This window comes from Dermochelys coriacea, chromosome 13 (assembly GCF_009764565.3).
Source record: "Dermochelys coriacea isolate rDerCor1 chromosome 13, rDerCor1.pri.v4, whole genome shotgun sequence".
Lineage (NCBI taxonomy): Eukaryota > Metazoa > Chordata > Testudines > Dermochelyidae > Dermochelys > Dermochelys coriacea.
The window spans coordinates 18159807-18186454 of NC_050080.1; the positions used below are offsets into that span (position 1 = coordinate 18159807).

General features: G+C 42.9%; 1 protein-coding gene across 6 annotated transcripts in view; it reads left to right on the top strand.

Moving 5' to 3' along the window:
- Window positions 1-26648, top strand: part of PREX1 (phosphatidylinositol-3,4,5-trisphosphate dependent Rac exchange factor 1) — a 222185-nt gene that overhangs the window by 185726 nt on the left and 9811 nt on the right. For 4 of the 6 annotated variants that reach the window (XM_038369847.2, XM_043495591.1, XM_043495593.1 and 1 more), the window contains exons 20-33: window positions 2919-3055; window positions 3730-3901; window positions 6687-6853; window positions 7730-7891; window positions 8505-8715; window positions 10036-10315; window positions 12069-12269; window positions 17453-17541; window positions 18051-18133; window positions 18859-18949; window positions 20710-20838; window positions 22211-22252; window positions 24785-25002; window positions 26258-26357. In XM_038369847.2, the coding sequence (XP_038225775.1) occupies window positions 2919-3055; window positions 3730-3901; window positions 6687-6853; window positions 7730-7891; window positions 8505-8715; window positions 10036-10315; window positions 12069-12269; window positions 17453-17541; window positions 18051-18133; window positions 18859-18949; window positions 20710-20838; window positions 22211-22252; window positions 24785-25002; window positions 26258-26357 (2082 nt within the window). The remainder of the gene's footprint in view (window positions 1-2918; window positions 3056-3729; window positions 3902-6686; window positions 6854-7729; window positions 7892-8504; window positions 8716-10035; window positions 10316-12068; window positions 12270-17452; window positions 17542-18050; window positions 18134-18858; window positions 18950-20709; window positions 20839-22210; window positions 22253-24784; window positions 25003-26257; window positions 26358-26648) is intronic. The other 2 variants (XM_038369848.2, XM_043495592.1) reach the window with 1 other exon arrangement.

Genomic DNA, 26648 nt, shown 5'->3' on the forward strand with positions numbered 1-26648 from the left:
TCCAGGGCTGGGTCAGACCCGCCCCCAGATTTCTCCCCTGGCTGAAGGAAGCTCTGCAAACTCCCCTTTCCCGTTGCCCCCCAGCTTCCTGCACCCATCGCTCCTCAGCTGCAGGAGGAGGGATCCCTGTACAGGGAGCTGCTCCCCCATTGAGATACACAGTGATCTCCTACCTTTGTGCAGCCAGTGGCCTGTGCCTCCACATTTATCTGATCAATAAAATTTGCAGAATTTTGCAGAATTTTAATTTTTTGGCACAGAATGCCCTCAGGAGTAAATGTCAAATGAGCCACAAATGAAGCATTGCTCCTACCTTTATATTTGGCAGTTACAAAGGGTAAGACCTTTCAACTGTGTACAGCTTCCTTCCTTCAGTAGGATTGTGTGTATGTACAAATATATAATGTCAGCATTTAGAAACAATGCAAAGACTTATCGTCACATATACAGGCAACAATACCCTACTTCAAAGCACCTTTTCATTACATACCTTCAAACAAGCACAAAATATAATTTTTAAGACAAAGTACTAAAGCATTTTCTTAATGTGCTAGCTAGCATTTCTGAAGCCTTTATTAGAAAAGGGACTAATTACACTGACTAAAATTGTTTGTATCTTAGATAATTGAGCTTAAAAAGTAATTATGGCTTTAATGAAGACTCGTAGGGGCTAAATTCTGATCTGAATTTCATTCATGTAAATTTACTCAAATTGGTTAAATTACTCTGGATTTACTCTCGTGTAACTGACATTAGAATGCTGTTCCTAGACTCTGACAAATTGCCTAATGGGGAAATATTCAGCTTCTTTCAATTAACACGCGATAGTGTGCAAACTGTATTTAAATGCAAATTTAAACAACATCTTAGCCAATTAAGACTAAAAAGAAAAGATTCCCAAAAGATAAGTTTCCCCCCTAAGAATTTCATTAGCTTTCTGCTGTGACTGTGTCCAGGTTTATATAAGAACGGCCATACTTAGTCAAACAAATTGTCCATCTAGCCCAGTATCCTCTCTTCTGACAGTGGTCCATGCCAGATGCTTCAGAGGGAATGAACAGATCTGGGCAATTATCAAGCGATCCTCCCCTCTCGTCCAGACCTGGTAGCTGGAGGTTTAGGGACACCCTGACCATCTTGGCTAATAGCCATTGATGGACCATGAACTTGTCTAATTCTTTTTGAACCCAGTTATAGTTTTGGCCTTCACAACATCCCCTGACAATGAGTTTCACAGGTTGACTGTGCCTTGTGTAAAGAGGTACTTCCTTCTGTTTGTTTTAAATCTGCTGGCTATTAATTCCATTGGGTAACCTCTAGTTTTTGTGTTATATGAAGGGGTAAACCTTAAATTCATATTGATTTAAAAGTGGTCCTTAAATAAAAAGATATTTGTCTTTCAGTCAAAGAGAGAAGGACTCTCCTTTGTTAAATAGGCCGGATTCCCCTCTCTCACTTAACTAGGACATTTTCCAAAGGTCACTGAAGTGAATAGCAGATTTTCCATTGATTTCTAAGAACTTTGAATCAGTAAATCAGGATTAACTCCATTGAGGCCAGAGGCAAATCATACCTTATATGTCCACATGTGTGAGTTAGAGGGAGCTACCTGTAGCTGATCTGAATTTTTTGTAATTTTGGAATGAATTACTTTAGACAATGATCCAAAGTGCATCGATAACATGAAACAATTGTTACATACTTGCTGCCTGCCTATAATTTTTATTATGAAAACCTGGTTTGATAGCAAAAAACACTAACTTGCAGTGATAAGTGAGCGGGAGGGTTAAAATAAACATTTAAAATGACTTGTGGAATTCTTATAATTTGCAAAATAAGATTGAAAGTCCCAGTTTCAGTACAGTTGATAAAATATTGTGTTTGACAGAAAAATCTGCATAAAGTAACCAACCGTTCATGCATTCTAACATCAATATTTTCTTTGTACTAATTCATTGCTTTATTATGGATTCTGTTTTCACCATAGAACATTGAAAATTCGTAACCAGGCTTGTCAAAACAGGGACTCTATGGTTAGGACTACACTGCAGTTAAACACCCGCGACTGACCCGAATCAGCTGACTCGGACTGTTTAATTGTGGTGTGGACATTCGGGCTTGGGCTGGAGCCTGGCCTCTGGGACCCTCACCCCTTGCAGATATCTAATTACTGCATAGACATTCCCTACAAGTCTTAACATATATTCTGTTTATCACTGTGTTTTAGGCAGACACAAAGGGCCTGAATCTCTTCTCTCAACAGTGTATATCAGAAATCACTCCAGTGAAATCTGTAGGACTTTTCCAGGGTATAACACTCCAGTCTAGCCCTTTGATGCATACTTTGTGCCCTCTAGAATGAAGCTAGACACTCTGGACTCAATGTGTAAATGAGGGCAGGGAACCTATTTTTCTGTTCTCTTGATCGTGGGCCAGCTAGTGCTTGATAAGTTTATTAATGATATTAGATGATGTGGGTGCCTGTGATAGCAGAGGACTGGACTCAATGACTCAGTAGGTCCCTTCCAGTCCTAAATTCTTAGTATCCACATATGCATGTGCACTGGAATGACTGACTAGACAAAGTGCAAAGTACTAGAGAATCAGACAGACTCACAGCAACTTACCAGAGTGTAATTTACAACCTCATCTTGCACATCACCTACGATGTAATAATGTGTGCACTGAGGGCTCAAAAGAAAGGCTCTGTTTGAAGGTTATATACATTTGCCTCATATGACAAAGCTCTTCCAGAGCTCTTTCACCAAACCCAGCAAAACCACAAGATAGCTCCCAAATATCCTGACTCCCCATGCATCTTAGCCAGAAATGCTTTTTACTCCCTCTGTTCTCTTAATCTTCTCCATAGTTGGGCTGCTGAGCTGTTTGAACTCCCCTCTGGTCTGTCTCTGTTTCAGGCTCCAAGGCTGCAGCTGTGGGACTCCACTCAGGGCAGTGCATTTTGAAAGTTAATGGAAATAATATGATGAATGAAAATTACACAGAAGTTCTGGAGCACTTTACAGCATACAGGAACAGGCAGCAAGAATTGCTGGTAAGTACACAGATGTGAGGCCTGGATGGAACTTAACATAACGTTTTTAGAGGGGAAAAATAATATAATGGTCTTATACACACGTGCTCCTTAAAAAGTATGTTTTAACTTATCCGCCTACCTTCATGGGACTCTACTGTAATTAATGGAGATGCTTGGGGTGAAACCCTGAATAGAATTTACCCCTTAGTTGTAAAATGTGTATGAATCACAAGTATTCCAGTCCATAGACTTCTAAAGATTGCTTCCCAGCTAATAGCAGAGGTAGGTTTGCGCTACAAAATTTAAACCCAGATTCAAATTTCATACTCCTAAATTTCAGGGGGATTGGACCTGGATTCTACTCCAGTCCACTTTGGAGATAGGGATGAGCTGCAAAATTCACATATACATCCAGGTTTATACTCCAAACCTACACCCCTTCCTCAGAGTGTTCAGGTGTTTGTATCTAAGTTATTAATTCTTAGGTTATGGTTGCAACAAGGTTCCAGTTGCCAGTAGACTAAACTCAGCTCTCACATACATGACACACAAACCCTGACTACTAGAGGACAAAAACTTTTCACAGCCATCATCAAAAGGCTTAAAATCCATGCGAGAAGAGAGTGTGAAATCCAGGTGTATCCCTGATGAAGTTGAGGCAGCTCTTCATAATATTCCTGTTCTTTTGAAAGGGATTGTACCAGTGGGTGTACCGAACACACGAAGACGCTGAAGAGGATAGAGCTCAGCAGCCAACATTTAATGCATACCTGAACGGCAGCCATCTTGAGTCAAGCGATGGACAGATCTCAGTGGAAGGAAGTGGAGAACTGGATCCCCTTTATAAAACCCAACAGGAAGCAGGTAAAGGAAAACCCACCCAATTTCATGAAGGAAGGAAATGTAGGCAGGCAAGCCAGACACTTTCTGATTACTTGGGAGAAAAGGGGTATGGACCTGTGAAATGTAATTACTGCTGTAGAAAATCTCTCATTCTAGCAAAAATGTGCAACAAGCTGCAGCTTCCCAGGTGAAATATTATCATGCTCCAGTTTATTTGGGAGGAACATGAAATTGGGATGTAACATGGAAATCTTGCTGTTGTGGCTCTCAACAGAGAGGAATGTCCCCTGCTCTGAACAGAAGAGACAGCATTAATTAATTGTGGGGTTTTAGAGTCTGCTTCTTGCTGGCGCCTTCGGGAATCTCTACAGGTACGAATGTCACAAAGCTAGGTAGGCAGAAACCCCCCCCTCTTTTCAGTACATCTGCTTTGTATTCTCTCTTGCATGCCATGCCCTACAGTCAATGACTGGGGCCCCACATGCTGAGAGAGTATGTACTAATTGGAGTTGTATAGTTGGTAGCTGTGACGTCAAGCCACAACCCAGCATAATTACACGGTGTCTGAATTTTGGGTCAAGATGCATCACATTGGAAAACACTTTTCATGGAGTGAGCCCTGCCCCTATGCCATGTGTAGCTGAACTTCTTTGGATAGTTCTCCTAGCTCTTGCTCAGTAGAAAGCAGGGACTGATTCACTCTTGGAATATGGAATACTCTACAAACCCTGTAAGGGGTTAGGTCTCAACTAGAGTAAGGGACCATGGGATATTGTTTACTGGCCTCCATAGGGTGAGCTAAAGCTGAGAGATGAAAATGAAAGGCTAAAATGACAGGAGAGGAGGTTCTTCCTCTGAGACATCTGGCCCCCATTTGGCATTTTGGCCATGTGGCTCCCATCATGGGCATTAGATTATGACTAAAACAAATACGGTATTTATACTTAACAGAAAACTTAATCCAAATGTAACAGAGTCCTGGGCATAATTCTTTGGCATGGTACAATCTAACCTTTAGGGGCAGATTCTGATAGCCCCACTCACATTGAGCAGCCGTCTATGCCATATTGGTTTCAGAGGTACTCCTGACATGCATACAGTGAAGGATGTGCACAAAGCATTTGCAAGACTAGGGCCTAAGCAAGACTCAGGCCCACCATGTTTATCTCTTCCACATATTGTCTGTGTTTCTTAGCCTGCTACGCCAAATGAAACCAGATTGCAATATCCCCTGTCTTACCCCTCCAGGACAATTGCTCATTATTAAAGTTTCTGGAGTGAGCACTTCTGATAGCTGTGTGGTATCATCTCCCACAAAGGAAGGGCTGGGTGATGGCAGCAGCAGGGGGAGGGAGAAGTGTTCCCTGAAGCTGTGTGGATGACATGGCTGCAAACTAAAGGTCTGCAAATAACTCCAGCCAGAATAACGTCTTTTTTTTGTAATTTAAGTTATTTTGCTATTCCGGACCAAATTTTCAGAGGGTGTGCAAATTGTGTCAGCAACATTTCTGGGCACATCGTTTTCTAGAGGCAACCCTCCCCTTAGTCTAAGTATAAGTAAAAAGACTGACTTACTTCATATTAAGATATTGATAGAGAAAATTAATTGATGTGGGAGGACATTCCCAAAGAACACTCCAAGGGGTATGCAAGTTGAATCCAGACTCACTGGATTCCTATTAACAATAGATCTGGGATCAGGTGTACAGCAATGCAAGTTGCGTGCAGACCCTAATGCACCAGGGGATCTGAAGCCAAACACTATATCTCCTAAACAGGGGTGTGTGTAAGGGGGGGCAAGCAGGGGCATGCCCCCCCCAATAATCATTGCAGGCATAGAACTTCTCCAGCCCCGGGGCTGCAGAAGCAGGGAAGATCGAGCTGCTGCTGGGGTTGGGTGGGGAGGGGGGACAGCAAGTTCCTCCTGGGGCTGGGTTGGGAGGGGGGCAGTGAGCTCCTCCCGGGGGTGGGAGGGCAGTGAGCTCCGGCTGTATGGGGAGATGGGGGAGTGAGTTCGTCCCAGGGAGGAGGGGCTGCAAGTTCCTCCTGGGGCCAGGGAGAGAGGGGACACAGCGAGCTCTGGCTGGGTGGAGGGGGGGCAATGAGCTCCTCTCGGGGGTGAAAGGGGAGCAGTGAGCTCCGGCCTGGGAGGAGGGGGGGAAGTGACCTCCTCCTGGGGCCAGGTGGGGAGGGGGGGCAGGAAGCTCCTCCCAGGACCGGGAGGGGGAGGGAGGGTAGTGAGCTCCTCTGGGGCCAGTGGGGAGCAGGGAGAGAGAGCTTCTGTGCCCCCCCACAGAAGGGGTCAAATTTAAATTCCTGCGCATGCCCCTGCTCCTGAAAGGTAGGGGCTGGTCCAGAAAAAAACAGGGATAGGCCACTGCAAGACACACTGCAGCACCTCTGGACTGCCTCTGCTGGTGAAGTTCATGCTGAGTGGCATTGACAGCTGCCTTGGAGAGGAGGTGGTGATAGCACTGACTGCCCTTCCCTGGGACAAATCTCCCTCTGGCACAGCTGCATGTGAAGTGCACTCATCAGGGTGAACCTGCAGCACTAACTGCAATTTGGAATACAGTGGTGACAGGGCTTCAAGGGAAGTCAGTTAGGAACAGTAAACTGCTTCGTGTTTCATCAAGGACATTGAGAGCTAATGTAATTTACCTCCCTGCCAGGTACCATAATCTGTGCCATAAATGTATGCTGGGCATACATGTCTCCTGAGCGTGTGTGCACGCATGCACACCTGTGTTTGAGCACGTATGTGTTACTGAGTGTTGGTTCCCTAACGGCTTGCCTTTGGTTCCAGTCTCTCCGTTGATCATGAGCGAAGACATGCCTCTCATTAGCTTGACTGTGGACAATGTCCATCTGGAACACGCGGTGGTGTATGAATACGTGAGCACTGCTGGGATCAAGTGTTATGTCTTGGAGAAAACCGTAGAGCCAAAGGGTTGTTTCAATCTGACTGCAAAGGTACCTGCCACCATACATTGCCAGCTTCCTTCCCAAGCACAGTAAAGGAAACCAATGAGCTTACCCACTTTGTCTGTTTGGTGACACAGCATGTTATGCTATTGGCCCTGCCTGGAACTTAGGCTAGTTGATTAGAATGCACCAGTATAGAGTAACTAACTCCTGTTTGGTACAGGCAAGTTCCACTGACTCTCCCTTCATTTCAACTCTTGAGGACTTGAGTCAAGGCACTCTTGCAGGAGGGTCCTCAGCTGGGAAACTCTCCCAGTGAAACTCTCCTGTTTTTGTCTGTCCACTAGAGCAGGAGTTTGCTGCTCCTCAGGGAAAATGTGAGGTTCATCCTTTCAGGCAAACATTTGCTGCCCCTTGGGGTAAGACTATGGAGGTTTTCCCCATCAGATGCGTTGTGTTGGTTGATATGAAGCATGGGTTTGATTGCTGCCTAGTGTGGGCAGGAATGATTGGTATTATGTTTTGGTGTGCACTACAATGGACAAATAATAAATGTCTGCATCAAGTTATTATAACAAATTATTATAAATTATATATTATTATTATTGGCATATCCATTATAGGACAAAGCAGAAACAACAAGAGGGGGCAAATGTGCCAGAGAATGAACATTCCCTGTGGCAAAATGACTGTTTTGAGCACATCCAATATATTTTAAAAACTTCTGGCCGAAGTTTTGGAGTGTTGAGATTAGGCATGACAATGATTCAGAAGGGCTAATTAGGGAAGAAAGAGGGCTGGATGTGTGCTGAATGCCACTTTCTTGAAACATGCCAAAATGTGGGGTGTATACTGCAGTGGAAGGATATTGCAGTATTCCTGGCTCTCAGCCCTATACTATTGGAATTTTGTTTCCTTCTTCAGATTTTAGAAGCCTTTGCTGCAGATGACAGTCACTTTGTGAAGAATTGCAAGAAGCTCATCTCCCAAAGCAGAGCTGTGGAGACCATGCCAGAGTATGATTTCCGGCAAACCTGTGACACTAAGCTGGAGAGCATCTGCAAAAGGCTCACCAACTACCACAAGGTGCAGCGTTATTAGATCTCAGTGGCATATCTAGACAGTCCTATACTGTCAAGATAGTGGGGTCTCAGTATTCTTTACTGTGTTTTCTCCATTAATTGCTTTAGAGAGAAGTGTTCTACTGGTCTGAGCACAGAACTAGAAGTTATGTAGATTGCAAGCTCTGTGGGGTAAGGACTTGTCTCTAGAGCATCTACACACTGTTGTCACTATGGTCTGGAATGCATGCCTCTGCTGACGGATCCATCCTGCCCATCCAAATGAAGAGCCCAACCCCGTTCCCCATCAATGACAAGAGCTGTCACATGTCTGTGTTGTGCACACAAGTTACTATGATTGCATGAGCACATTGTATACCTGTATGCACAAACAAAGTATGCTTTTGGTACAGTTATCTGACATGTTTGAAATCTGACCCTCAGAAGAACTTTTTAAACAATTCTCAAGGAAATTAAAATGTCATTTTTTCCAGTGATATTTTTGGAACAGTACCTTCCAGGATAGCAGAGATGAGATGGCTGTGGAAATGGGAGGCTGGCAGGGAAAAATAAGGATCTTCTGTGTTGCATCATCTTTTTTTGCAAATGAAATCTCACAAACTTGCTTTATCCACCAGTTTGCAGATGAGCTCAAAATGAAGGTGAGCCCAGCCTTCAAACAAGCCACATCGGAGCCTCACCCCCTCAACAGCATGGATTTCTGCCCCACCAACTGCCACATTAACCTCATGGAGGTATCCTACCCCAAAAACACTACCTCAACAGGAAGGTCATTCAGCATTCGCATTGGACGGAAGCCATCTATAATTGGACTTGATCCGGAACAAGGTGCTCATGAGTGCTTCAGTGACATTATTTTAGTAAAAAGATGAGTTGTATTTTCAGTGAGTTCAAGACAAATACAAAGAAATGTTGCCTTGACAATATACTTTTTTTCCTTCTTCTTAAAATGCTCATAGTAAGATGGCCGGCAGTATGCAGTTACTGTAAAATAACTCAATGTGTTGGGCACAGATTATGGCTTCAAGTCAAACATCTTTAACAGCGAAGTAATGTGGTTTTCTCATCACACCTAAAATGCCCTGGGGTGTTTTTTCCACTTAGAAGAGTTGACTTATTGAGGGGAAGAAAAAAAGTGATGGGGCTAAGTGGTTCCATAATGTGAAGTGGTATCATAATCACAAGGGTGAGAAACCTCAAGTAGCCAATCAGATAGTAGTGCTCTTCTCTCTGAGCCGTTACTGAACTAATCCCCCACATTGGCAGTAGGCGGCTCTGTAACGTTGGAGGTGCTATCTTTCAGATGTATGGCTACTACTTAGGATTTCCCTGCCAGGCAAATCCTTATGCTGCAATGTTTCATTGTTGTACCTCTCACAATATACTTCTGACTCATTCAGTGTCCAACAAGATGAGTGTGCAAGAGGACTTGGGACAGCCCCATGGAAATTTGGACTATCCCAAATATTGAAGAATGGTTGGAGACCCTGTTCAAATTAGGCCAACTAGAGAAGCCCTGCCTACTTGTACTTTTTAAAGATCCCATGGCACTTTTCATGAGAGTAGGAGGGGTTAGTCACAGTATCACAGTCATGTTCCAGCTCTGCTGCGGATATTCTCCTTGCCACCATTTATAAATGAAAATAATTATTCTTTACTTTTCCTAACAATGATAGTTATTTTCCCAGGAGTCAGTTTTCCCATCTGTAAAGCTGGGATAATACTTACCTAACAGGTTTGTTTCAATCTTAAATTTGTTAATATTTTAAAAATGCATCTAGCTCCTCAGATGGTCAGTGCTATGAATGGGAAATGTACTATTATTAGTTATATGACTTACCATGATCCTGAACTACAGTAATGGCAAAAAACTTAGTTTGCATGCCATGGAGAAGTCCTATAGAATAAATAGAAAATTATATTTTTGCCACAATGTTTTAAAGAAGGTTCAAAATTCCTATAGGGAAGCGCACATTCTCTATTAAACACTGTAGGATTTTAGAGCAATTTCTATAGACTAACCTATTTAAATTTCTGCATGAGCCTATTGGTTTAATTCCTATTAAATTCCATAGAAACCTGCTCTAAGTATGAGAGGTGGTACATACAGTCACTAGAGCCATACTAACTACTTCCTTCAATGTTTAGTAGGTACTCTGAATCCAGTCTCATACACTCAGCATAGCATCACCACCATGGCTGCACCATCATGGAGGTGCCTACCCCCAGAAGATGGAGAACTCAACCCACATGAACAATATGAGGGTAGCTTTGGCCAAGAGAATGGGGGAACAAACCAGGAGGAAAGGGGACTCAGCTTTCTGCTGAAAGAAGAAGACCGGGAGATACAGGACTCATACCTTCAACTTTTTAATAAACTAGATATTGCAGTGAAGGAAATGAAGCAATACGTCTTTCAGATAAATAAGTGAGTAAAGAGACCCCTGTGTGTGCGCTGCTGAGGGCACGTCCTAAATAAAGGGACACACTATATGAGAAAATGGAAATATGCAACCACAGAAATATATTCTGTGTCCATTAGCACAAATTATAATATGTTAGTATGTTTGTGTATACCCCGCGCCCCCCACTGCACCACGGCCTTTTGCTGGATGGAGGCGGCCGGACTTGCTCAAATGCGGATCCATCTACCTATATGTCATTTCCATTTACATAATGAGCTAGTGTAGCTGCTCTTTGCACTCTCTGGCTTGAAGTCTATGTTAGAATTAAAGGTTGTCCATTTTGGTTCTGATTCCTATTATTCGTTAAACTCCAAGAGTGGGCTAAGTGCTGTACGAGTCACAGACACTGGGAAAATCCCTGCCCCGAAGAGTTTGTCTATAAGACTGACATAAAAATACACTGGGAGGCCCAGATAAGGGAGCTATTTTAGATCGGAAGTCAGTAGTCAAAAGGGATTTGAATAAGGAGGGCCTGGCAGACTAGGACTGAGAGCTCATTCCATGGAGAGGGGAAGCATGGGAGAAGGTACAGAGATTGGAACAGGAGAAGAAAGAAGCAATGAGGCTGATATTGTTACTGGAATGAAGAGGGAAGATGGGATATGGCAGGAGTTGGATCAATTACAAAGGCCAGTGCTTATGCCCCGTTTGTGTGCATTTTAGCTCGTGACCGTGGTGGTTGTGTGTGTGGGTCAGGCCATAGACTGTTATGATACATGCCTTGCTTGGATTGTGGGGGATAATGTTTTCTTATTCTAAGATGAACAGCAGAAGGGGCTCAGTCTTCACCTTCTATCCTTCTTTTTCTGGCTTTAACCATGGGAGTCAGCTTAATAGGTCAAGTAAAAAGGACTCTTTATAAATGTGATTGCAGTTTGGCAGACTCAGCATGCAGGAAAATCTGCAAGGCTTTGGGCCAGTCTCAGCAGGATGAGATCTCCTGAAAGAGTTAGCACATACTGACTAGAATTCTTCCTCCACTAGCCAGTAAAAGGCAAATTTATGATTTATACTCTGTGGTTTTTGGAGTGCCAGTTAGTGTCTAGAGGAAAAATCCAGCAGGAAAAAAGGATGCAAACGTGGGGACATTTCTTCACTCTTGATGGAAGTGAGACTATTTGTGCAGAATAATTTATTTTAGCAAATAATTACACTTTAAAATGTGCCTAAGAGTCTCACAGTATTTTGCAGAAAATTGGGTGGATGACTATTCCTAGCATACTGCCACAGTTCTGTGTTGCTGTCTTTTTTTTTTATTCCAAACACTGTGTTAATGGGGAAGGGATCATCTAGACCTGCATAAAACTCTCATAACCAAAACTCACCTGGTTTTAAGAGTTGTTGCAGGGCATGTTTGCTTAGGTTTTTGAACCTGGGTTGATATTTTTGTACAAGCTATCTGAAAGTCAGTGCTTTTAACCTTAAACTAGTCAGAACTTGGCAGTTTTAGCCAAGTTTCATGTTGCACTTTAGATTCTGAATGAATGCAAAATTCACCTATTGTGAGTTCACATGAACTAAAACCAAAAAAAGATTTGCATGCCCCCCTGTGAATCAAACTGAGTGAGTTTCATGTAGCTCCTGTCTACATATAGCTGAAGTAATAGAAATGTTGCTTTTGATTTCAAGTGCACTTGAGTTCAGATCACAGTAGTGAATGCATAACTCACAAGATTACTCACCAGTCACTGACAGCAATGTATTTTACCTTTCTAGGCTTTTGTCCACCATAACAGAACCCACTGGCACATGTGAACCTCTGTCCAGTGAGGAGACATCCCCACCTTCCTTGGGGGCTGAAGAGAGCGACACTGACAAAGCTGAGCATGGTGGGAGTAAGAAGGTTTGTTTCAAAGTTTCTGAGGAGGACCAGGAAGACTCAGGACATGACACAATGAGTTTCAGAGACTCCTACAGGTGTGTTCAAAGATATACCTGGCTCTCCATTCTGATTGGCAGAATACTTTGAGGCTATTTAATCTTAATATTACAGTGCTGAATGTTAGTTAGACAGATCAAGACAGATTAATTATCAGAAAGTCAAGTAACTGATACATAGGATAATGCTGTTGAAATTCATAATACTAATGAATTAGTACCTAGTATCATATTAGTACTAATATGCGGTAGTTATACACTATGCTTACACTTTAAAAGTGCCGTACAAACTGTAGCATATATCCTGAAATCCTTACTGCTTACTTAGCAAAACTCTCCTTGAAGTAACTTCAATTTTTATTATTGAGTAAATGCTTCAGTGTTCCCCCCATTACCCAATTAATGGGCCTATAGGTCTGGACACTTAGGACTTGATTCCATTTCCACAGAAGCCTGTGGCAAGACTCCCATCAGAATCAGGGAGTGTAAGAATGGGCCCCAGTTCCTGCTCATATGGAATGCATTTAAGTGTATCCAGTACAGGATTCACAACGTCTCATCCATTTGACATGGTTCACATGTCACACAGGCTACCACAGGATCCATTTACTGCAGGATCAAAAGATCAGATAGTCATCTAAGGTCAGAGAGAAGGCTGTTCGGCAATGAAGTGCAGCAGCTGCAGGAGGAAATTCTCCAGAGTTTCAGGAGGAGTAGCCCATTGCTTTAAGACCTACTCAGCAGCTTCTGTATCTGAACCTGATGGTTTAGTGCCTCATGTGTACAAACACATTGTCCACAGAAAATGCAGACTAATTAAGGTTTGGGAGTGATTATGCTGATGGTTGTATCTTGGCCCCAGTAGGAGGTTTCTAGGCTAAACAATGTTAACGTAGCACGAGTTGTCAGGAGAGCTCACCAGCAGGATTGTAATGATGCTGTATTGTTCTTTGTGATTTTAGGTCTTAAGCAGAACAGTTTCTAGACAATACATTGAATGATAAGGAAGCAAAAGAAAAGCATGTACCGGACTATAATTCCTGATATTAATATGAGTGTGGTGATCTGCTACAAGGATAACCACTCTTAGTATAGTTACGCACTGTGGGCTGATTAACTGCCATGGGATTTCCCCTGGTAAACACAGACATCCAGATTTATCCCTGGTGTATCTGCAGTCATGTTTGTAGAATTACACCAGGGATGGTTCTGGTCCCAAGAGTGTTTCTATTCTTGGGAAAGTTATAAGACCATTTTAGCATTTAAAGTGGAATGGTTTTGGAATATTCCCCAACAAATTACTCCATTTAGGATCCTCCAATAATGCTAATTTTTGCCTGCATCAGGTTCCCAAATACGCTGGGGTTCACTCTACAGTTTATCATCTATTAGGACAAAGCAATAAGACCTACTATGGGTACCAGAAGATCTTGCAGGGGTCCTCACTTCAAGCAAATATTAAAGTAGTGTGTTTCTCATGGTCTTTCAGCAAGTGCAAGGGCTCCCATATGATTTCTTGCAGGAAGTCCTGTGAAGCCTCTGGCCAGCTCTTGGGAGTCCCCTTTCAGGTTTTCAGTATAGAATGAAGAGAGACAGGGTTTTTCTCAGGTGTTAGCACTCTGAACCAGCTTCTGGTCTCAGATGCACAGCCCAGCATAATTATCAGTGCCCCAGCCAGTGCCCCTAGAGAGAGACAGGAGTGCCCACTACTCCTAGGATTTTTAAAGGTGCCTAAAGAAATTAGGCACCCAACTCCCTTAGGTCCTTTGAAAATCCCAGTCCATGTGTTTTGGGATTAGAACCCAGCTGTGCAGCTCAAGGTTAGAACTAGGTTCTCTGGGGCTTATTTCTCTTAGGAAATAAACAGCATTATTTTCAAGTCAGTGCTTTATTTTTTAGTCAGTTATACATTATTAAGCTCGAGTTATCTCACTGCTCTTATTATCACACAGATAAACATAGCAAACACTCCTTCCGCCATCCCCCACTCACAACCCCTCAAATCCAAGGCTTTTAGAAAATTTAATTATCTTGGAACATCAAAAAGTTTAATGTGACTTTTCCCCTCCTATACCATATAACTGTGAGCCACAGAAGCTCGACGGAGTTTGTAGACTGCTTGATCTTATGATAGATGCTATTGTAAGAGGATTTTTCCATTCAAGTCTGTGAGCAATTTTCCCAGAAGCCTAAAACACTGAGAAACAGAAATGGACATCCCGCCTTTTTTTAAAAAAATGGGTCTTTGAAACCACAAACCCAAATATTTGCTCAGGTGTCTCAAAATCTAGTTTTTGAGACAAGATTGACTTGCTGCTTCTCCTGGAATATTTGCTGCTGAAGGAAATCTCACACACTCTACAAGAGCCGTCTTTCTTGGGAGAGTACGTTTTTAAAGGCAGGACTTCAGAAGAGAGTAAACAAGTTGCCTTTTTCATTTTCTGATGGAGAAGAATGTGCATGTTATAGGCCTGCTCTAGGACAGAGCAGTCTTGTCAAAGAGTTTTACAAAAATCAGAATAATTCAATCTAATCCCGCATCACTGAAGCTTGTGCAGTATGGACCTGTTCTCTTTGTTGCTATTTACATTGATGCAAATGAGGTATAAAATGCTACTCTATGAGAACAGTAGCATGTTATCGTCATTGTGCACTGATGTAAGTGGCAACACAAGATGCAGAGCAGTGAAAAATCAGAAGTCTTGCTCTAACTGTTTAACCTTCTGGCATCTGCTTACTGTGCTAGGTTGGAATAAACTTTCGGAGGTCGTGACCATGGGTGACCCCAAATGAGAGTTAGCACATGTTTGGTTGTTCCTGGGCCTGAAGGATGAAAAGGTCCAGATTCTGATCTGTGTTACACCAGTTAAAACTGTCAGTGAAGACAATAGTTATTCCAGATTTACACGAGTGTGTCTGAACATAGCAAACAGCCTACAAAAACTGTATTTGCAATTGTAGCTTTTTTGCATTAGATGATGCTGGCATCTGGAATTCTTCACAACAGTCCATATGATCTCTTCTTGCTCTGTGTGGTAAGGCATGTAGATGGCTTTTAGGTAGGCTCAGTGTGTCCACTGCATTATTGGCCATGGAAATGTGGCTAGATTGAGCTTTGCATGTGCCTGAGAGCAGCAATGACTACTGAACACTAAACGGTACTAAGGAACAGCCCTGAACTGGGTAGTGTTCATGCTAATTTATGTGAAAGCCTCAACGTATTTTAGAATCTACAAAGTAAAGAAAAAAATAGGCTTCAACAAGTTGATTAGTTGATTAGAAGTGCTATTTCTTTTACTTTCTTGTTTTAAAACAGTGATAGCATGAGCTATCACGTCTCATTCACAAGAATTAACATTTATTTCCTCTAAAAGTGGAGCTTTTTTACAAGTAGAAAAATGCATTTTCTTATTTTAAACCCTGGTCTAGGTATCAAGTAGGGTGACTTTGGTGGGTTCAAACTTGTTCCTAGTAGACATTTGCCCACCCCAAAATGAAAACCTGCTTATGTGCTTTGAAGGTCTTTTAATGAAATGCAAAGAATTGTCTCCCTCTTTTAATAGGAAGCCCATTTCTGAATCCTGTTTTACTTACACAGATTCGATAATTGAGCCTAATCTATTATGGGTAACACAGTGAGGTCAAAGATCTCACAGTCTCTGTGAGGCTGTCACTTGCTTCAGAATTTTACACATCAATGTAAAATAGAAAAGATTATTCTGTCTTATCTTTATGAAATAGAGACAAATAATTAGGTACATATAACAGATATGATAGTTACTCAAGCGGAAATCAAATGTATTTTGATAATTTTTGATCCAGAAAATGGATACTGAGGAACTAAAAAATGAGCAAATTACAGATAAGAATATGCCTTGTTTGCATTAACCACGCTCCTTTTTCGATGACTGTTGGGAGAACTAATTCAGAAGCGGTGTTTCTCCTAAAGGGTTTGTACTTCAGTTCAGCAGTACTGGTTATCTCCCTTTAAACTTTTTCAGAAAGAAGAGAAAACAGACCTGACCGATAATAGCTCTTACAAGGGCAAACAAAACCCAGTTCAGGGAGATAGGACTTTGTAGGTCCTTTTTATTAATGAGGGAAATTACTTTCATTCTTACAATAGCAAAGTTCAGAGCCCTTTTAGTTTAGGTTTACATTTTTTAAAATCAGTGCTGGTAAGTTTCCAAAGCTAAGGTTTGAAAAATTCTAAGCCAAGGCTAGATAAAAACAGTGAACTGGATTCTCCAGTCTATCCAGTTTTCTTTGCACCATGAGTGTGAGTGAACTTGAAGCAGGAGGAGACTTGTGCTGCAGAATTCCCCCTGTGTACAGGAATCTCCTCTGGGGTAAAGCTGGTTGAAGTGACCCTCCTGCTTCTTGTGCCAGCTCTGAAGAGAGGCATGGCAGGGGCAGGGAGGGAAGGGAGTGTGGTAAGGGAAGAGAAGGGAGTGGGCATGACAGTGCAAGGCTCCACTATGCTCAGTTCTCCACTGGCATAAGGTCCTTAAGGTTCCCTTCCCTTTCAGCTCTGCCCCTGCAACTTTAACATATGCTGGAGTTAGATGGCTGAGGATACATGACCAGGCCCCTGTGCTTGGGCTCAGTGGAGAATCAAGCCCACAGAGTTTAATTTTGTATTGGTCACCTCCTCTGGGTGTTCCAGGAGCATCTTTAATGAACTCTCTGTGCCCTGATAGTGATGAGACACTCACTGGGAAATCAGCGTTCATCCTTTATAAGAGATTTGCTCACAATCATGTTTCAATAGTCCCGAGCATTGAAGGATGATGTCCTCTTAGGGTACGTCTACACTGCAATTAAAACCCACGGCTGGCCAGTGCCAGCTGACTTGGGCTTGCAGGGCTTGGGCTAAGGGCTGTTTAATTGTGGTGTAGGCCAAGCTCTGGGACCCTCTCACCTCACAGCGTCCTAGAGCCCCAGCTCCAGCCCGAACATCTACCCTGCAATTAAACAGCCCCCTAGCCCAAGTCAGCTGGCACAGGCCAGCCGTGGGTTTTTAATTGCAGTGTAACATATCTTTACTAGCCAAATCAGGAGGCCTTACTTAGCATTATTCAGTCCCTATTCAAGTCAGCTTACATTAATGAATAAGGACATTTCCCTGAGGCACTATAGGGTTGAATATAAAACGAGTGATAACTGAGTCAAGGCCCCGGATAAGGAAAAATATTCAGCGTCTTCCTTTCTTCTCCTTCCAGTGAGTGTAACAGTAACCGAGACTCTGTGCTCTCCTACACCAGTGTACGGAGTAACAGTTCTTACCTGGGCAGCGATGAGATGGGATCAGGTGAGTGAGTACCTGGCTATCAGCCAGGCATAATAAAAGAGGCTCTCCAACATCAGATAGCACAGCAGGCTAAACATCTACAGCTTTGCTGGTTGTTGTTACCAGGGTGTTTAGCTGCAAAGGCGGTTCATTCAAAGGAACACAGACCAAACTAGTCACATGATAATTAAGGAGTTAGAGGTCTGCTCTTTCCTCAGTGGACCATTGTACTCTTGGTGTGTGGAGGAGAAATTAGGCCAGATTAGAGTCCTTTGTTGCTGATTTGCTTACAGAGGGTATTTGCATAGTCTGAAAAATATTTTGATCTGTGGACTGGGGAAGGAGAGCTCGCAAGCCACTCAATTTGTCCTCACTGATCTCTTCAAGGTGATTATATTGCAATAATATTCTTCATCATTAAAATCACGGTCACAGTGCTTTTTTGGTTGTGCCGTAACCACATCACAAGAGGTGAGAGACCCAAATTGATTAGATGGTTTATAAAAAAAAATTCATCTTTCCTTTATTAGGTGACGAACTTCCCAATGACATGAGGATTCCTTCGGACAAACAAGACAAACTTCATGGCTGTCTTGAGCATCTTTTTAACCAGGTACAGGACACTAGCACAGTTACATGAAGCAGTGTACGCTACATCACAGAACAAGGTGTCAGAAATATCAGAGTCTGCATTATTAAATCATACCTCAGTAGAGATCCAGCTAACAAGGTTTTGGAATAAGATGCGAGGAAGTGGATGTAAGATAGTTTGAGGAAACAGTTTTGTCTCCACCAACATTCAGGTTGCTTTGTGTGATTAGGACAAGGGTGACCTGCAGCTTTTGGATTCATGACAAAGAGCTTTGAAAACAGATGTGTGAAAACCAACAATGAGTGAAATCTTCCTGTTATGAGTGGTCAGAAAAGATCTCATGGACATAATTTTTGGAAAAACAGCCTCCTATTAGTGGAAAAGAATGTAACCAAAAGATGTCTTTACACATTTATAACTTCAGCTAAATTGTTCTTCTCTGTCCCCCTTGTTCACCAGAGCCCAGCTCATGACTCTCATGCTGACAGTGCATACGCATAATTCATACTAGGCTCCTGGGGAGAGATGAGGGCTGGAATGGTTTAATTATGTTTGCTAAGGATGAGACTTCCATCAAAATTAATAGCTCTAGACTGGTGTGGAGGCATCCAGCTTAGCTTAAGTGAATGTGTTAGCGCCAACATGCAGCAAATGCAACTCTTTTTGCACTTTTCCGCAATAAGTGGCCTCTTCAAAAATTCTCCTGGAGTTTTACGAAGAGTGACCTAATATAATTCCTGCTCCAGGTGGATGCTATCAATGCGCTCCTCAAAGGATCAGTCATAACCAAGGCCTTTGAAGAAACCAAGCACTTTCCAATGGACCACAGTTTGCAAGGTAAAAGAAAAACAGTTTGGTTGTATTAAATAATGTAATTTCCCAGAATACAACAAGCCCTTAACATTAAGAACTAGAGGTTCAGAAGTCAGTACACCCGAGTTCATGTACAAAATTGTGCACAGATAATTTGCACACACAGTTACAACAGTTATGTATGCAGGCACAATAACTGGACATATAAGTGACCAGTGACGTGTTGACCATTGGTATTATGTACTGTTCAGTGGGATCTCTACACATCCTGGAGGACTCACCTCTGTAGCACAACCCTAACAAGCTGATGGAGGGTCAGGTACTGCAGCTCTGTGGCACCCAAAAGTTCTGCATAAGTTTGCTTAAGGAACTACTCCACATCTTTTTGGGGATGGATAATTGCCAGAGTAACACCACACACAACACCAACACACATTCTGGAAATCAATCCATTCCTAAAGAGAGCACAAATGATGCTGTGTTTCTTTTCCTCAAAGAGGATGATGGGAATTTGGCCTTGTGAGTTTGGTGACCAGAATATGTTTTTTTCTCTCTGAAAAAGAGAGGAGTTTATTTCCTAAACATTTGCTACATTTCCTTTTCCTCTTGGAACCTAAACTCTTCTGTTATCTTGGCTGATCTTCAGGTGCTCTTGTCAAGGGCTCTCTCTCTTTCTTTTATCTGCTATTTTTAGCTACATTGGCAACTTGCATGGTCACTCTTCTTCAGAGTTAAGAGAGGCTCCTGTGAACGCTGTGGAAATGTTTTGAAAAGCCATGTTCCTGTGACATTTAAACAGCTGTAGAGTACCTATCACTGCCCTCACGTTCTTTGAATGCAGTAAGGAAATAGCAGCCACCCTGCATATATTTCCTTCAAGCTTTATTTTGTTTGTTTCACTTAAACACAGACTTGTCTATTCAAACTGGATCAATTGCACTGAAAGAGCCTTTCAGTTCACTGCAGCTTCAGGATGGTCCCATATTAATCACCGGGAATCACACTACAGGAATAGACAAGCCCTGATTATAGTCAACTGGAATCTTTTCCCAAATTACCTTCTTAATGCAGTCCCGAGTTGGAAATAAGCATTAAAAGGAGAGCTTACCATGGTCACATCTCAGTGATGGGTGAGAATTTGCAAATCATCCTGTCTCTTTTTGGAGACAGTAATTTGGCACGCAATATCACTGACACCAGAGTGTTTGGCTAAACTGCATAACTGCATCATAAGGAATAGAATTTACTCTCTTCAGTTCAAAATACATAGACTTCTACGTGGTGAAGCAAAGCAGAATATTAACTAGCTTATACTTTCCCAGCAGCCGCAGCCTTAAGTCGGTGTGACAGTCAATCTTAGGGTGGGTCTGATTTCCTCCAGGAGGTGACACAGACACACTTGGCTATACATTAGAAGAGACAGAGAGAACCAGAAGGGAATGCTGAGCTTAGTTCTGCAGCTGTGGTGCTCAGGGATATCTTTGTAATATATTGCAAAAGAAGTGAATCACACAGTTCCAGTGTATTGTGCCTGTGAGTCGCATGACTAATTTTTGGGTATGATGCCAAAAATATAACAAGCTAGGACCCGGTTTTTGACAAGACTATAGGAAACAGCAATCTTTTTTTCCATCTGTATCAGACCCATTTAAGAAATTCCCTTACTGGTGATGGTTGCTGTAGGTGGTGTATTCATTGGTTAGGCCTATATGAAAATGATATAGCTATGAGCTACTCTGAGGCATCTCTCCACTGGCTGGACTAATTTCTCTCTCTTGCGGCAGAATTTAAACAGAAGGAAGAAACCACAATAAGGTGCCGGAATAATATTCAATTCAGTGTCCAAGAAGATCCCTGGAACCTTCCACTGCGTATCAAGAACCTTGTTGAAACCATTCAAAAACATGTGGAAGGTCTGTGAATGCGGGGTGGTCATTTATCAGTTTCAGTGTTAAAGGATTGTTTTGTTTCTAGAGATGAGCAAAGCTGTAAAATCCATGGAAGTGAATAAAAAGGGGGAGGGGCCTGATCCGACGTTTTTGTTGAGTTCATTAGGGAGCTAAAAACCAGTTGCAGAGTTTGGAGCCAAACATCTCCACTGGTTGGGGTTGTTCTGACATTTGGTTTTGGTCCATACATGATTGTTAAGGTACAAATTGTATCTATGGAAAAATCTTCTTTCCCTAAGTGCCCAGCAACTTTGCAAAATATTAAAATGGAATGGGTTTGAAATATCCAGTTCTTGCTTTATTTTTGCCCTCATGCTAAAGAACATAATCAACATCTTAGCTATCAGGGTCAGGAGGAAACATTCCTAAGGGGCAGGTTGTTCTGTAACTGTCTAGTGCACAGTTTTGTTCAGTATTTAATATGAAAGAGGTGCCAAGGCTCAAGCAATAAGGTCCTAGGGCTCAAGAATTTTTTCACTTTCATAACTGATGCAGCAAGCCCAGAGGTGCTGGGGCTATTAATGTCAAGCCTAGAGGTGCTCAGCCCTAGCAAGTCCTGGCACAAATTAAGCACTGTTTTTGTTGCACCTCCCTTGGAAGCTGCTGATATAGGCCACCATCAGAGACAAGATGCTGTGCTAGGTAGACTTCTGGTCACACAGTCTGGCAGTTAATTTTGTCCCCTAATTTTAATATGGTAATTGAAATATAGGTTATGAATAGACCTGGATTTTAGAGAGAAATGGGGAGAGTGGGTTATTATTCTTCCCAGTGATGATGTATTGCAGCACAACAACTGTGATTGAATGATCATGAGGAATTTTTTCTAATTCTCTTAGTCTACTTCCGAAGTCTGTAGGGACTGAATTGTGTCAAAGTGACTTACTTGCTGGTGTAATTTTAAAAAACATTTGAAGAAAATGAAATAGAAAAAAGGCAGATTCTGAAAGGAGATGAGTGAAGAAGATGGGTGTAATCAGTCCCTGTAACTCCCTGAACCATTACATTTACAAAACGCCTTGCTTAAAAAGCAACAGTAGGATTCAGGTAGAATGACCGAGTCTGATGATGTCTACTCAAGTGCAAGTCCCAGCACTGAAGTCACCTCTGTAGGGATTCCTCCACATGTGCAATTTGTTCCCCATAATTCATGGTAGTCGATGGAGCATTAATCTATCAAGGTGCCTGATTTGTTCCTCACTCCCTGTTTTATCAAATGTTTTTTAGTGAGGATTAACTCTAGACTAAATAAAATGGAGAGAGGTGTCAGCAGGGTACAATCAAATCCACCTTTGCATCATGTTTATCAGGTCTTTCCTTCTCTTTACTCTTTTAGATGGGAAGAATCAGCTGCTTCTGGCCTTGCTAAAATGCACAGGTAAGGGCTTCTGGTTTGGGGTATTGGTGGAAAATTTTGCCATGCTGGCAGATGTTCTAAAGTGTGTAGCTTGGCCGGAACGTGTATATGCATGCCTACGTTGGAATCGCTCTCTCCAGTTACAGAGATCACACTACATTATCCAACTAGTGGTGTGCTTGCAAATCTGGTTCAAGCGCACTATTGATGACATTATGCCATCTCTTGTACTCCTCATGCTGGGCAGCTCTTTCCTACTTCCTTTTTGCTTAGTCTTGCTTATGCTCCTGTATCACCAAGCATGTTGTAAATGTCATCAAACACCATGTCCCTTTGCCCTTTCTTCATCTTCTTCCCCTTGTGTAAGCCTCATTCTCAGTTGGCCTTCATTGTTTCTTGATGCACTGGAGACATGCAGCAAAAAACGAGACGCTATTGCACAATTCATTATGAGGTTGTGGGCCTGTCATTCTTTTCAAGCAGACTATCCAGATAAAGAGTTTGGGTTTTGCCCTGTGTATAATTTCAGGATGTGCATTTCCTCTTTAACCAGCTCATTATTTCCTCAGTGCACCTATATAAGCTCTTTTAGTGTTAACAAGAGCCAAATTCACATACCAAAGTCCTAAGGGCTTGATTCTGCCTTACTGAAGACAATGGGAGTTTTATTATTGATTTTAATAGGAGCAGTCTAAGACCCTAAGGCTATGTTGCACAGCAGTGTAAGCCCAGGGTTAGAAGACACTGAGGTAGTAAACCCTGGGTTTGTTAACCTCGCGCTGGAGAGTCTACACTCATTTGTAACCTAGGTTGGGACCTGTTGAAATGTGGGGCCCCAGCATCTACACTGCATTGTACGGCCCTGAGACCAACCACCCATATCCCAGACTTCCTTGCACTCTCCTAAAATGGGACTACTCTAATTTTTTTGTTCATGGTGTAGTGGGGGAAAAATTGATTGTCCACCAAACTTGACTGTCCAGAGGACAAAATAGTCAGCCCTTGGGATTGGGGACACTTTTGGCAGATTCCCAGTGCACGAGTCCAGTGGGATTGTGTATACACTGCAGATAATTTGGGCTTGAACTCTGGGACCTGACTTGACTCAGGCTTGGACCCTCCTCCCCCCATATTGTCCTGGGACCCTGGCCTGAGCCCTTGATTAGTGCAATTTGTGAGTAGATGGAAGGTGGGGGGGTTAGGCATTGAGTCTGAATCTGAACCCTGGACTTAGATTGCAGTACCCTAAGTTTGTACTAGTATACATTGCAGGCATCATCGTTACAAGGGGAAAAAACACACACTGGCAAATCAGATAACTCTCTCTCCCTATTTATGCAGTTACTTCATTGGCACATTTTAATAGCCATATTTTGTATCTGTAAAAAGGGCAATCCATAATAACAAATAATATACCCTCATCATTTGCTGGATCATTTTAAAAGATGGTTGAAAATCTGGGGCTTGATTCTCAGCTGCTCCAAGTGAGGGTGGGAGGCAAAAGTGGCTCTAAGCCACCTTTTTGCTTCCCCCAATCCTGGGGCTGGCTGGGATCCAAACCGACCCCTGGTATAAAGTACAGCTGTAATGGCTTTGGCTCTGCCCCATCCTATCCCTCCTCCTCAGCCCTTTATGGAACACCCTCCATAGAGGGTGGAGGAGCAGGTGGTGTAGAGCTGGCTGTGCCACCTTTACATCATCTACGGAGTCCGTTGTCTGTAGAGCAGCTTTGAGCCCTCTTTGCTTCACCTCTAGTGATGCAAAGGAGACTTGCCCTGTGCTGAGGATCTGGCCCTTGGTCTTGATTGTCTTAGTTCTCTCATTGTTGCATTCCGTGCTTTATAAAAATAATCTGTATCTTCAAAGCCTCGGTGTGATGTATTCAGATTCGTTCTGCAGAAAACACTCTTGGAAACAAGAGAGGCTGCTATAACCTACCTACCGCATATCAGGAAAAACCCAAGGTGCCTAGGAAGCTGCTCTTAATTTATTCATGTGCTTCCCTTTCCTGCCCTTTCCATGTTCTTTGTACAATCTGCAGTCCCCTGAAGTGTGACACAGTTTATCTGGCATAAGACTGACTGGCAAGCTCAGTGGAAGCACAATTAACACTGTGGAGATTCCCTCAGGCAAACATGAACCAAATGGTACCATTAGTGGACTGTCATGTCTGGGAAACCTTCCTAACGTGGGAGGTAAGGGAAGTGGCATCACTAATAGTGGAGACCCTGTTTCATGAATGCAGTTGTCAATGAAGGGGATCAGGCCAGGTCTGGCATTGATGACACAGGGAGCCTCATCTAGTCCTTGTAATCAGAGAAATGGACAAGTAGGCACAGGGCATCTGTCTGGGAGAAACAAAAGGAAGATTGGGCTGGAAAATCCTCTCTCTCTCTCTCTCTCTCTCTCCCCCCCCCCCCCATAGAAGACAGATAACAGGAGCCTGTGCAAGATGACAGCTCAAATCAAAGGTCATACAGAGATTGCCTTCTATTTCATCTCAGACAAACTCCCTCCGACTCCTTTGTGACTCTCTTCCCTTCTCTCTGGCAGATACTGAGCTGCAGTTGAGACGAGATGTCATTTTCTGCCAGTCCCTCGTGGCTGCTATTTGCACTTTCTCCGAGCAGTTGCTGGCTGCTCTCAACTACAGATACAATAACAATGGGGAATATGAAGAGAACAGCAGGGATGCCAGCAGGAAATGGCTGGAGCAGATAGCTGCCACTGGGGTTTTACTCCACTACCAGTCCCTACTGTCCCCCAGCGTGGTAAGAGAGATTCTAAAGAATGGGTTTCACAGCTCCACAGTGAATGCTGGCTCTCTTGGCCTCTTCAAGGTCACATAGACACTTTCCTCCTACTCACCTCCTGGCCAGGTTTATCTATATGGAAACTCCTACCTCCTCAAGGAATCCGCTGTTATCCTCATCCTAATGTCCTACCCTTCACACACTGATCCCCACAAATGCTAAACTACTGGCCTGGGCCAGGTGAACACATTTCACCATTGAAAGATAATAGACAGCCTGCCCCTTAGAGAAGGGGCAGGTTGGTATTTTGCCAGAGAGGTTTCCTTGTCTGGAGTAATGCTGCCTTCTTTACTGTGGACTAATTTCACAGTTGCTAGGAAAGTGTGTGTGACCTGACCTCTGCTGGTGAGAAAATGAATTTCAACAAGCAGACAAAAATGGTTCTTGGTGTTCCCAGAGCTAAGAGCAAACTGAAAATCTGGTCCTTTCTCCATGTGCTGAGTGAAGGTGCATCACAGGCAGTGGTATTAAAAGCTTCCTGTCATGCTGCCCTAACTATGTGCTCCAAGCCTGACCTGGAGGCACCACATCTAGGTATGAGAAGGGCAGGACTCGTAAAATCCACAGGCCTGTGTTGAGTAGGAAGCTCTCAGGCAAATGCCACCAACTTCTGCAAGATCTAAGCTAAAATAATAATTTTAGAAGGAAAATGAGTGTGAAGCTATGAAGGGAAATCAGGTCTGACAAAAGCAAGAGCTATGAGTGAGACACATTTTATGCCCATTGTTAAATAGAAACATGGACAATGTGTTACAATTAAATACAATCCACTGCACAGCTCTGTTATTCCTTGAAATTGCAGGGGATGTGAGAACACAGATATTTTTCACCCTAACTAACTAATTGGCTTAGTCCTCAGGGTAGTATGCGGGGAGGGGGTACATTTTGGAGAAGGGAGTTTACTCTCCAAGATCCGTTCATTCCTTTGACTTCCTTCAGAGTCTACCAAGAAGGGGGCCAATATTACCAGTAGCGGTGAACCCCTGTCCACTGAGAACTGGGCTGAGGCAACCGAAGCTCATTTCACACAGTCGTCAATTGGAAACAACCTTCATTCATTACTGACCTGGGCTGGATTTGTTGAAAGATTCGCTCTCCCCTCCCTGTTCTCAGTCTCTTGAACCATCCAGTTTTCCACACCTCTGATGTCTCTGCTTTTCTGCCTCTCCCCTTAGATAGATTACCCATTCATGTTTGTTTCTCTCCACCTCAGAAAGAAGAGCGCATCATGCTAGAAGACATCCCAGTCACTCTGTCTGAGCTGGATAAGGTTGCCTTTTATTTCAAGCAGCTGGACGAAAGCCTCGTAGCAAGTGAGATTTTTTAGGTTTTTCTATGAACTCTTCTTTCTTGCTTGTATTCCTGGTTAATTTACTCCATGATATTAAATCCTTCAGAAGTGCTCAATCCTGAAAGGTGCTGAGCATCTCTTGTGAAGTGCCGCACTCCCACAACTTCCATGGAATGTAATGGGAGTTAAAGCCACACAGCACCACACCCAAGGGTACATTGCGCGATTGGGCCCTAAAATGATCACTCACATCCGCTCTCCCCGTTCTCTGGACCAGGAAGAAAGGAAAATAGCCAATCAGCTTTCTTCATAA